The following is a 12,257-nucleotide window of genomic DNA, read 5'->3' as shown; positions in this document are numbered from 1 at the left end:
GCTTCTATAGATGCTGGTGTTTTAACTGGAAAAAATGCATTCTCCTTTATTCTAAGTCTGCACTTCTTGCACCTTCCCTAGTCATTGTCACCTGTGAACGTGGCTTTGATGTGCTGCTGCTTTGATGGGATGGTGCATTTTGCACCAGTCTGTACCATATTTATCCCATTCACCCCTGAGCAGAAAAGTGCAGGATCAGGTGCTCCCTGAGGAGTGCTTAGGAGGCAGGTGGTGAGGAAGGCGAGTGCTCAAAATGGTCAGTCAGCACTGAAATGGGAGTTGCTTTCCACACAGGGCTCCTGACGGAGAGAAGCGGGGAGAAACCTGGGATCAGGAAGTGGAAGGTGAACAGTGAATCGCAGATTGAAGCCATGGACAAAGAGGAGGAGAAGGCTGGGGGTGCAGGTCCCAAGGAGCGAGAGGAAACCCATGAGAGAGGTTCCTCCAAGAAGAGCTTTATCTGCAAAGCCTGTGACAAGAGTTTCCACTTCTACTGCCGTCTGAAGGTGCACATGAAGCGGTGTCGCCTGGCCAAAGGAAAGCAGGTGCAGTGCAAGGAGTGCGCTGAGGTCATGAGCACCAAGAAGGAGCTAGAAAAGCACCAGCTGGAGGTGCACGGAGTTGCAGGGCCAGCCAAAAAGAAAAAGAAGAGACTCCCGGTGACATGTGACATCTGTGGAAGAGAGTTTGCTCATGCCTCAGGTGGGCTTCGTAACCCTAGAGCTGGGAGAGGTTTCATGTGGCACAGGGAGTGAGGTGCTCCTTGCTGTTCTAGACCTGAGCCAAGTGACCAGGGTGATAACTACATGAACAGCACATTAACTGGACAACCTGAAACTGGGCCCTCCTTCCTGGTTCTGAGGATAGTTCTTAGAAGCCTTTGAAATGTCACTGTGTCCTAAGGAATGTGATTTGGACCATTTTGCTGCTGCTTCACTCTCCCAGTGTCTTATGGCTGATTTTCTTTTATAATTGCTTTTCCAGTGTTACACATGGCTTATCAAGGAACAGTGGGGCTTCTGGTTACTTAAAAGGTGTTTAAAAGCAAATGTAGGGGCATGTGGCCTGTTCTGGTTCTTCAGCTGATTTCAGGGGTATTGATAATGATGCTTCTCTGTGCCTGATGTTCCTTTACCTCCACCCCCTCATTCCCCTGCTCTCAGTGTGGAGCAGTACTACTTTAGCAGGGTAGAGGGAGCTTACGGCTATGTTGTTCTTTCCTCTCTGAGTAAGTGGCATGTTGGTTGTGATCCGGGAGCACTGGCTGTTAGGAAGATGACCTCTCCCAACTCAGTCAAGCTGTGTCACTTGGTAATTAGCATTAGGGCTGGGGGAAGGACCTGGACAGCACCTTTCTGCTGGGCATTAACTGCTTCCGTTGGTCTCCTGCTCCCCAGGAATGCAGTACCACAAACTTACTGAACACTTTGATGAGAAGCCCTTCTCTTGCGAGGAGTGCGGTGCCAAGTTTGCTGCTAACTCTACGCTAAAGAACCACATGCGGCTGCACACAGGGGACCGCCCCTTCATGTGCAAGCACTGCCTCATGACCTTCATGCAAGCCTCCGCCCTTGCCTATCACACCAAGAAGAAGCACTCTGAGGGTAAGCCTGTCAGAATTGTAGGGGTCCTGACTGTGCAGCAGGGTCCTTGTCCTCCCGCGAGTGATTGGAGGAAGTGTAGCGCCAAGTTGTGAAGGCACAGAGCTGTGGGGCTAATGCTATCGGTGTTCATCTGCCTGGGCAGGGTTACAGCTTAATCCATCCACTCCTGGTAATACCTCCATTTTTCCACTGCTTTTTTGACCGATTGACTGCTCCTTCCGCCTCTCTTAGTGGCTTTTCATCTGCTTTTGTCCTGTCCGTATCGCTGTCTCTCTACCTCCCCCTCTAGCCTTGTTCAATCGCATTGTTTCACCTCTCCCCAGACTAGAGGTCATTAGCGATCCCACCCCACCTCTCCATAACTCTGACATCTCCCTGCTGTTGAGCTACTATCTTACTCACTTTCTCAGGCAGAGCTTCTCCTGCTTCCTTCTACTGCCTTCCTTCTTTGCCTCTCTTGGCAAAACTATTGTCCTTCCTGTCTTCTGGGATCACCAACTTCATCTCTTGTCTCTGCTCCCTTTTCCTCTCCCAGATACTCAGTTCATTGCTGAATGCTACCGTCCTCCTCCACTGGTGAATTGGACTCTCTATCCCTACTGCTGAACTTGTCTGTCTCTGCCTGGATTACAGTCTGGCTTCACTGGTTTTTGCCCCTGCCCTGATCTAATATGCCCCAAGTGCTGTTGCTAAACTCCCCTTCATCTCTAGCCTTGACTTTTTATTTGTTGGCATCCTGTTGTCAGCTGCCTTGGGTGCAAGCTTAGTCATTACCTCCAACACGATACATACTCATTCCTTTCCTTCTCCTCTCAGCCACCCACCCCATTCCTACTCTTCCTCAGTTCCCGCCTCTTCTCAGCTCTGTACATCCCAGTGCTCTGCCTGGCTGGCCTGCCTCCCCAGTGCCCTCTCAACTTTCATTCTTGCTGCTTCAAGCAACCAGCCTCCCTTCTTCTTAGCATTTGAATAGTTGGGAAATGGGAAATTTTCCTCCCAAAAGCCAGTGATGAAAACTTGAAAAAGAAATGTAAAAATATGTACATTTTGGATTTGAAAAAGCAAACCAGTATCTATTTTTGTTGGATTGGTTTTGAATTTGTGGGGTTTTTTTTCCTCTCCCTTTGAACTCCCTTTCTTCTTTCTCCCCACTAAAAAAGTGTTAAAATGTAAAAAGGGAGGTAAGTGCAGCAAAACCCCCAAATAAAAGCACTCCCTGCCCCCCCTCTTTTTGCGGGGGGGGGTTGAAAAATGTAATATCTTGAGAGGCAAGGATATCTGTGGGTGATATATCACCCCAAAAGATCAAAGTCTCTTGCATATTTCCTCAACTGCCAACCTGTACTAGTGTGTTCTCTTTGTAGTTTTGCACTAATTTTCTATTTCCATAAAGGGATCTACATTCGCTCATCACTACTTTATCTCTGGAACTGCAAAGGCATTATACTACTTAAGACATCACTTCAATACTGCCATGAAAGGTTTTGTTTCATTTTGGATTTTCCACTGGAATAATTTGCACAAGTAATTTAATTTTGACAGTATGCTTAACTTTCAGTGTTCATTTCTTTTTAAAAATTCCAACTAGTTCTAGGCCTCAGTGCCACATTTGTCCTCTGCCACTAGCTCCTTTTATTTGTGAGCAACTCAGGAGCAAAGGATATGCCTGCGTTTGTAAAAACAAAAAAACAAAAACAAAACAACACCCCCCCCAACCCAAAACATTGCAAACCTGTGGCAATGTATAGGTATGTTGTCAGAGCGATCATGTCTCTGAGCAGTTTGTTATGGATGTATTTGAATGGCCTTGTATTGGAGCACTCTGTGTTTATAATCCAGGAACTAATATTGAGTACACAAATTTTGTGGTTTTGATGCCATCGCTTTTGATCCTTAGAAACTTGTATTATGAGTTGTTGGTCCCTTGAAACCTTGCCTGTTTCATAATCTGCTGCTTCTTCCCAAAGAATTGAGCTGCATTCCCAGAAATCCTGTCCCCTGGGTCAGTGCTAGCTGCAGAGGCTCTAGCCTGCTATATTGGATCTTCCTGCAGGGAAGATGTATGCCTGCCAGTACTGTGACGCAGTGTTTGCGCAGTCCATTGAGCTGTCTCGCCATGTGAGGACTCACACTGGAGATAAGCCATATGTCTGCAGGGAGTGTGGGAAAGGATTCAGACAGGCCAACGGGCTCTCCATCCACCTACGAACCTTCCACAGTGAGTACCAGAGCCCTACTCTAGTTCAAATGGGGCCGTTCCCCTGGGACTTACCAGAGCTCCTTAGAAGGCAAAGCGCTGTCTGGGTGTGACTGCAAGGAGGTAAAGGGGCAGTGCCAGATTGCAGCAGACTGGCCTCTGCTGTGAAGGGCACAGGGCTGCCTTCATATAATGCAGTTTTGAGGGTGCTGCTGGTGATGGGCATCCAGCCTTGCTCTGCTGCTTCATGGAAGGATTTTTCTGTCCTAGGAGGATCCTAGGCTCTTCTTATGGGGACTTACACACTGGTCCTGGGGCTGGGATCAGCCCAAGGAAACAGCAGTACTGTCTAATAGAACAGAGCAAAGGCATCATGGGACTGCTGAGGACCAGCCTGGATTATTTCTCACAGCAAGTGACAAGGAGGGAGAGTACATGGCACTTAACCTGCAAAGATCCTAAAACTCAGATGTTTGCTCTTTGGCTAGAAATTACCAGCATTTCTTTCTCTGTTCTCCCTCCTACCTATTTGCGGTGCCTTTTCTCATATCTTTTTCTGTCTGCCTTTCTTTCTGTCCTCAACCCTACTTTTCACCCCCTGCACTGTGGAGTCAGACATCGAAGACCCCTATGACTGCAAGAAGTGTCGGATGAGCTTTGCCACCCTGCAGGAGCATCGCAAACACATTCACGAGGTCCACTCCAGGGAGTACCACCCCTGCCCTACCTGTGGTAAAGTCTTCAGTGCTCCATCCCTGCTGGAACGCCACATGGTGACCCATGTAGGAGGGAAACCATTCAGCTGTGAGATCTGTGACAAAGCCTATCAGGTGAGCTGGGCTTGGTGTACACTATATCTCACTCTCCAAAGAACAGCATCACCTGCCAGTTTGCAAAGAGGAGGTCATTTATTGGCACAAGCGAATATGGGAGTAACTGCACTGCCAAGGGAAGAAGTTTGCTGATTTGCTCAGAGGAAGAATAATTGTGCAATGAGAAGATAGGTCCACTAATATGAATCATTCAGTTCTAAAACTGTCCTAACTCTAGAGCTATAGATCCTTTCCTGCCCTGAGCTCCCTAAAATCTGATGCTTCCCTTTAGCCTAACATTTCTAGCTTTCTTGATTTCTATTATGATAGAAGTGACATTTTGCAAATGAGATTCTCCATTTGGCTTGTGCAAGTGTGCATGCATATGTTGGAGGGCCCTAAACCAAGTAGCAAGGCATGAAAAATCAGTCCAAAATGGGATCTGTGAAGAGGGAGATGAGAGAGCTAGCAGCACTCAGCTCTTTGAGTGTGCTGTTTTTGTAGAGATCATGTTCTCTATCAGCGTAGTTTAGGATGCTGCATTTCTGGCATAACTAAGTTAGAGTAATGAATATCAAGTATGCTACATAAAAGAGATGGGTTTGGATAGGGATGTTTATGGTAAGGTCTGATGCATCTTATAGCTGCTGAGTGCAGCCTCAGTTCCCATTTGTTTTAAGATGGCAACCTATTACTACCACTTTGTCCCTCCAGGACAGCTTTTCCATTCTAAACATGATTTGATTTATATCTTCACAGCAACTGTCAGGATTATGGTATCACAATCGGACCCATCACCCTGATGTCTTTGCAGCCCAGAATCACCGCTCATCCAAATTCTCATCATTGCAGTGCAGCTCCTGTGACAAAACCTTCTCCAGCACAACTGCCCACAGAAAACATGTCAAGACAGAGCATGCAGGTGAGAAGTCCCCCTTGCCTCCTCTGGGGAAAAAATGCTGAGGTGGGAGAGATAAGATATGGGAATAGTTCTCGCTTGATGAAACAAAGCCTCATGGATTGCTGAGACCACAGCAAACTCATTATGACCCCTTAGAAGGGTCCTCTCCAACAGGTGTCCTCTCTGTTTTGTCATGGCTAGCTCTGTTGGTTCATGAAATGCTCTGCAGGTGGTGCTGTAATCAGATACATTCTTGCTGAGTTCTTGACATTTATCTCCTTTGGTGTGGGTCTGTGTCCAGGTGCCTGGGCTCAGAGTAGTGATGTAGCCTGTCTATACTGCTTTCCCTGGTCTCATTTTCAGATATGAAGTTCCACGAGTGTGAGAAATGCAAGGAGCTGTTTCCCACGCTGGCTCTTCTGCAGGTCCACATCAAGTGCAGGCATTCAGGTCAGTTAATAGTTGTCTTGATGTGCCCTCCTGGCTCTGGGCCAGCCTTGACAGTTGAGGCCTCTTGTGCATCTCGCTGGTAGTGATGCTTCTTTCATGTTTCTTTAGGGTCACAGCCATTTTGCTGTTTGTACTGTTCAGCCTCCTTCCGCTTCCCAGGGGCCTTGCAGCAGCACGTCACCACCGAGCACTTCAAGCAGACAGAGAGCACCTTCACTTGTGGACTGTGTGGGGAGCTCTTCCCCACTCAGGAGCAGCTGGAAGGTCACTACAGAGCTGAGCATCCCAAGGTGGTGTTTGCAGAAGCCCAGGCCACCACCACGCAGATTGTGCAAGTAAGTGACTGCTCCGGGGGTGGCTGATAACAGGGGTGCTGGGGTAACTTCATGTAGGAGCAGCTGTAGTAAGACTCCAGAGCTGGGGTGCTTATCCACTGCCATGACATTCCATCCTTCTCCCATCCCCCTATCCTCCCAGCCCTGTTCTTTGCACCAGTTGGCATCCCCACCTTCTCTTTATCCACTCTGTGGTTCTACCTTCCCTTTCTAAGTCTACTTTGAGGGAGTATAATAAGACTCATGTCTGATAAGCCCTTAGGTTGCCTCTGAATCCAGGAATGGCCTGGCACTTAACTAGACTTTTAGGTACTCAGTGCACAAGGGCAGTGTGGGGTCACAGGGGAAGAAGGAGCCTTAACTGGATGTTAGTTCCTTAACCCCAGTCTGGGTTTGTTTGGGGGTAAAGAGCTGAGGCTTCTTTTTGGGTGCCCTGGTGAACAGATGTTCTCCCAGTTCCTGATGCACACCCCTTATATATACCTATTGGCTGCCACCAAGTCATCCCTGAGCCTGCACGTCTCCAAGCTGAAGAGTCCCATGCCTCTCAGCCTCTCCTCATAAGGTCTGTTCTCTTGACCTCTGATCATGCACATGGTTTCTCCACATCCTTTGCTCTTGGAGACTGGAGGAGGAAGGGCTGGCAGGAGGTGCAGAGCAAGCTGGTCACTCTGGGAAAGCTCTGTTAGAATCCAGAGGACTTCCCTGTCTAGATTATAACTATTTTGCAGAAAACCAGATTTTAGGGCTGGGGTTAGCGGACTCTCTCTCTCTCTCTAATACTGCAGGTATCAGTAGAGAATAACCATTTGGACGTGGGAACCCAGTGTGCAAGATTCCCTGGGCTGATGATCCGCTAGTGTGTAATCACTGCGTCTTTATAATCTACGACTACTTATGGTGCTAAATTATAGCAATTTTGTGAAGAGAAATATTTAAATTGCTTTTCCGTCTTCTCTTTTGCATCACTGGTGTGTGCAGCTCAGAGCTTCCCATTAGGGCTCACGCCTATTGCAATTGCACTCCTCAGGTGTGAAAGTAAACGCTGTTATTGGAGTGTGGGCTGGGGACACTTCAGTGGAAAATGTGCTGCAAACATCTCCTTAACTCTTGAGTTGTTTCCCATGCAGGTTATTCAGACAGCAGAACAAGGAGCAGAAGGAGAGCATGTGATCACCTTGGATGAGGCCGAGCTTGCTGGATCCCAGGTCTTTGTGACGTTGCCAGATTCCCAAGCTAGCCAAGGTGGCTCGGAGCTGGTGGCAGTGACTATGGAGGATCTGTTTGATGACAAAGTCACTCTGATTTGTGAAGAAACAAAATGAGGTAGCCTGGAGCACCTGTGTGATGCATCCAGAATTGCTTAGCCAGCTTCTCAGCTGTTACTATCCATGTGTACCACTTGGGCCATGAGATGCAGGCTTATTCCAGGAAACTACTGGGATTTGTGACACTGGCAAAAGAAGTGAGGGGCTGCAAGCACAGCACTCCCAAAAACATGGGAGATCAGCAGTGGGAACTCTTTGGGAGTCATGGAGCCAGAGTAGCTTCTTTCCCTACCATGAGTGGCAGGCAGCAGCTGGTGCTTCTGTATGATCTGGGCCACATGTCCTCTCCAGCCCCAGGAAAACAGCTTGTGCAGGAGGAAAGGAGATAAATGAAGCACAACCAGGCAAAGGCCTAGCAAGGGCAGAGCTGGGGAGAGACGGGAAATTCCAGGGGCAGGAGAGGCAGGGAATCATACACAGAATCAGAAGTGCTGGTGTAGGCCAGCAGAGCGAGGAATAGATGAACATTTGTCCAGGAGGAAGTCACCCTGAAGGTGATCTAAGCTGCGCTGTGATGAGGAGGACAGATGCCCGTGGAGGAGGCGCAGCATGAAAAGGCTGGGCACAAGCTGGGCGAGTGCTTGCAGGACCATGGACAGTGTGAGTCTGGGCGGTTTCAGCCATGCCATGTTCTGCTCCTCCCCAGAGGGTTACATTTCTCCTTAGTCCCCCTAGAAAATATGGCCACAGCAGGGCCGCCTTGGCCTCCACTCCAGCAAAAACTTAAAATGGGTCTGCCAACCTGGCAAAGGGAAAGCCAAAACTTAATCATGAGAAGCAAAACAAGTCTCCAGGCCACCTGGGGATGGCAACTGGTGGTGGTGGATGGGTGGGGGCTCTGGACCAAGCAGGTAGAATGAATCATTGTTCACAGTGACAGGCTGTGGAGAGGCCTCCCATTGCATGTGTATATAAGCTGTCTCTGTTGTTGAGCAGAAGCCTGCTGTGCTGTCCTTCTGCCATGTTGGCAGTGACCCAGCTTCAATCTCTCCTATATCCCAAGGGTCAAACTCTTATAAAATAGGGGAGTGAGGCAAAACCTGCAGTGTCTCAGCAAAAGGCCTTATCTCGGTGTCATAGAGCCTTCTTGGGAGAGTTGGCTGTTCACCTGCCCCATAGCTATCATCCCTCCAGGGGTGGGGTGCTTAAAACTGCCTGGAGCTTCTCTCCTTGTAAAAATAGTATGGGGAGCTCCATGGCAGAGGCAAGGAAAACAACTTAGGCCAGTCCTGTGTGTGTGCAGCTGCCTTGATTAGTTTGTCTCCAGGAAACATTAGCAGTTCCTGATGTCAGGAGACCCTAATCCTAGCCAAATCACTGGCAAGGCTGTGAGCATGGGGCAGCTCTGGGGTCAGGCCCACAGCTGGATGGTGACAGCTATCCCCTTTGTGAGAGGACAAAAGCCCTAAGACTGCCTGCCTTCCCTTTTAGCTTGATGCAGAAGCTGTAGCATTAGAAGAAAGCAGCTAGTCTGGGTATGGTGGCCCATCATTTCTTGAGTGCTTAATACCATTACCAATGAGTTGGCACTAATGCAAGCCTTCCTGTCTGACATAATGGCTGCCACCATTGCACACAGTCATTCCCTTGCGGCCCACAGTACATTGCTTTGCAGAAGGCTTCCGGCTACCTTACATAAAGCTCAGCCTGTCTGTGCCAGCCTCATGCAACACCTCCATTATAAGGCATTGGCCCCTTTAAGATTAAATTTCACAAAGCTTTTTTATCCGCAGTTTCCTAAAATATAATCTGATAATTAATGGTTTGCTGAATCCATTATGAAGTGCAATTAGATGGATGCAGGGTTCCTGCAGCTCTGAAGGAACTAGGAGCATTTATCTTCCTTTCCCTCATGCCAAAAGGTTGAACGCTGCCACTGCAATATTTACATACTGAGCAATGATCCCCACCGTCTCTCACAGACTGAGCCCCTGTGGTGAACAGTGCCCATCTAATCACACTGCCCAGAGCCACACGAGTGCAGAAAATGAGCAGCTTTCAGCTTGCCAGCAGCATCTTGTGCTAGCTGCTCCTGGCCACTAACCAGAGCCTGTTGTAGTCGAATGGCCCAGCCACGTACTTTGCTCCTATTGCAGCGTGGAGGATATAAGCAAACAGCCAGGACAGCGTGTTTTGCTGAGAGCAGAGGCACAGGAGGACAGACATGCCTTACAGTGAGAGTCTGTGAGTAACAGCAAGCATGTAATCTCCCTGCAGTGCTTTAGTGAGGTGCTCCCACCTCCATCTCTCCTGCACACATGCAGTCTCTCTCTAGGGTTCTGGGGAAAGAGCAAACAAGCTTCAAGCCTGGTTTAATCCCAGAATGGCCAGGAGATGGTGCTCACAGTCTTGAGAATTAGTTGCCATGGAAAAGTGTCTTGCTGAGGCTCTTCTTGGCCCTTTTGACATTGCAAGCAGGCCCAGAAAGCACTGGGCCCTCCTGGGAATGAACCAACACCCTGTGGGCCAAAACACTGTCCTGGCAAGATTACGTGGCATGAACTTGGTATGATGAAGCTTATAGTCAGGGTTCCTCCACCCCCACCAAGGGAAGGTAAAAATGTTAGTCCTTGCTGTCAGTCACAGGGAAAAGATCCATGAGCACCTATGCAGGAAATAAAGAAATATCAGTGACACTACATAACATCACATCAGTAAACCTGTCACAGAAGGGAGGCAGATAAAAAAATAACAAGCTCAGTGTCCAAACCTGAAAGAAGGAAAAGGTCTAATACACATTAATTAACTAGGGGAGTGTGTCTGAAATGTTTTAGGGAGCTTCAAGGTATAAATGTGCTCAGAGAAAAATCTACATGGAGTTTGCTACTGGGAATGGCCCAGGAGAAGCCAAGGTGAGTGCCCACCCTCCCGGATCCATCTTGACGTTCCTCCACAGCACCAGTGCCCATGCCCTGTAAAACTGGGCATGATTCAGAAGGTGATTTGTGCCAAAGAACTGCCCTGCCAATGTGTGCTGTGACCTGCCATCTCCAGCTGTCTTCTTGAGATCCTAAGGCCCCTGACCTCAACACGCTTCTCCCAGGGGGAAACCCTTTCCTCGCTTTTTCTCTCCTCCCAGTTCAGGGCCTGAACACCCTTTATGCTGCACAGCAGTCTCCTGCTCCGTACAGCAGCAGACAGATGAGTTTTCACCTGAGCCCTTGCTAGTATTGAGAATATTTGGTGTCAGTAAAAGGAAATTATGGTGCTGACACCCTCCACCTCCTCCCAGACTGTGAAAATGGCATTTCATTTTCCACCCTAATGTTGGAAAAAACAAGCACATAACAGTATGCTCTTGTGTCTGCATTTTATGGGCACCTTTGAGAGTTGAGAGTGACCCTTGAGCTGATGTACTGAAGCAAGCCCAGGTGAAGAGGCAGAACAGTGGGTTGCCCTCTATGGCTGAAAGATGAGAGGAAATGAGCAATTTAGAAGGGATCACTGATGAGCAGGACCAATGTGTGGCTCGCACCTGCTCAGTGGGGTAGTCCATCTCCCCTTGACTGGTGAGGCCATACAGCTGGAAAGCCTCCCATGGCCTTAGCTAACAAAGCTCCATCTTCCTCTGCAGGTTGTTAGATACAGAGGTCCCCAGTTCAGTCTTTGCTGCAGACAGACTCAGAAGTGTCTTAGTACTTTTGCAATGTGTGAGGAAAGGGGTAGATTGTCGGGGTGAAAAGCCATGCTGGGAATTTGGATCAGTTTGTGATAGGTTGCCCCTTTTCAGAGTGCTCACTGCTGCAGGAGGTAAGGACAGCGATAATGATCAAGGGCTTGGCTGGATAGGAATGCACTTACTGGAAGTGAGTTACTGCAGAAGAACTGGCTGTGCCTGCAGCTTTGGCTGTCACCTCCGTCGTCAGCATCAGTCAGGGGCCGTTCCGTGGAGGAGGCCTGCAGCAGCAGCAGCCCAGCGCGAGACCTGAATCAGGCCGCATATCTGTCTCCTCTTATACAGCTGCGTTTCTCCACTCTGCCACCAAACTCAACAGCTGAGTTCACCCAGCCACACCAGCACACACGTGTGAAGGCTGTTGAGCATCCTCAGTTGATTCAAGCTCCTCACACCAGCTCCTGCACTGCTGAAATATGCAGGTCAGAGCCTGCAGCAATGTTTTAATGAGAGAGACATTTTTCAGGGTGTCCCTCAGCCTGGAGGATGCGAGACATAAGCTGTTGATCACTGATGAGGTCTTATGATGCTGCATTGGTTTTCTTTTGTGAAATAAAGTCTTGAAGATAAAATGCGTAACCGGTGTGCAAACAGATCCCTTGGAAGCAAAAGGTGCTTGTCAGCAAACCAGTGTGCACCAGTACCCTCTTCCTTTTCCAGGCATTGGGTAGAAATGGACACTTATTTATGTCAGTGGTTCTCAACCGGGGGTAGTGTGGCACCCTGGGGGCATTGCAGTGGCAGCAGCCAGGTTAAAGCACCCTGTGTGCTCCCCTGCACGAGGGCTCTGAGTAGCCCCCAGCAGATGGGTGGCGCTGGCCCATGCGGTCCCATTCCCAGGGAGTGCTGAGCCAGGCAGGTCCCACAGCACACAGCCGGTCTCGCCTGCTGCAGGGTGCTCAAAGCCTGGTGCGGGATCCTCCATGGCATGGCCCTGCCTGCGCAGGCATGCGG

General features: G+C 49.0%; 1 protein-coding gene across 2 annotated transcripts in view; it reads left to right on the top strand.

Annotated features, from left to right (window-relative positions):
* The window catches only part of ZBTB40 (zinc finger and BTB domain containing 40), a 39,845-nt gene extending 27,975 nt beyond the window's left edge, over window positions 1-11,870 (top strand). For both annotated transcript variants that reach the window (XM_019541355.1, XM_019541354.1), the window contains exons 11-18: window positions 295-702; window positions 1,398-1,604; window positions 3,658-3,822; window positions 4,417-4,631; window positions 5,373-5,535; window positions 5,878-5,964; window positions 6,073-6,299; window positions 7,430-11,870. In XM_019541355.1, the coding sequence (XP_019396900.1) occupies window positions 295-702; window positions 1,398-1,604; window positions 3,658-3,822; window positions 4,417-4,631; window positions 5,373-5,535; window positions 5,878-5,964; window positions 6,073-6,299; window positions 7,430-7,624 (1,667 nt within the window). In that variant the 3' untranslated portion in view covers window positions 7,625-11,870. The remainder of the gene's footprint in view (window positions 1-294; window positions 703-1,397; window positions 1,605-3,657; window positions 3,823-4,416; window positions 4,632-5,372; window positions 5,536-5,877; window positions 5,965-6,072; window positions 6,300-7,429) is intronic.
* Window positions 11,871-12,257: the final 387 nt, after the last annotated feature.

Source organism: Crocodylus porosus, unplaced genomic scaffold (assembly GCF_001723895.1).
Source record: "Crocodylus porosus isolate Cpor-Errol unplaced genomic scaffold, CroPor_comp1, whole genome shotgun sequence".
Lineage (NCBI taxonomy): Eukaryota > Metazoa > Chordata > Crocodylia > Crocodylidae > Crocodylus > Crocodylus porosus.
Note: the sequence above shows the minus strand (reverse complement) of the source record. Positions and strands in the feature narration are given on the sequence as shown.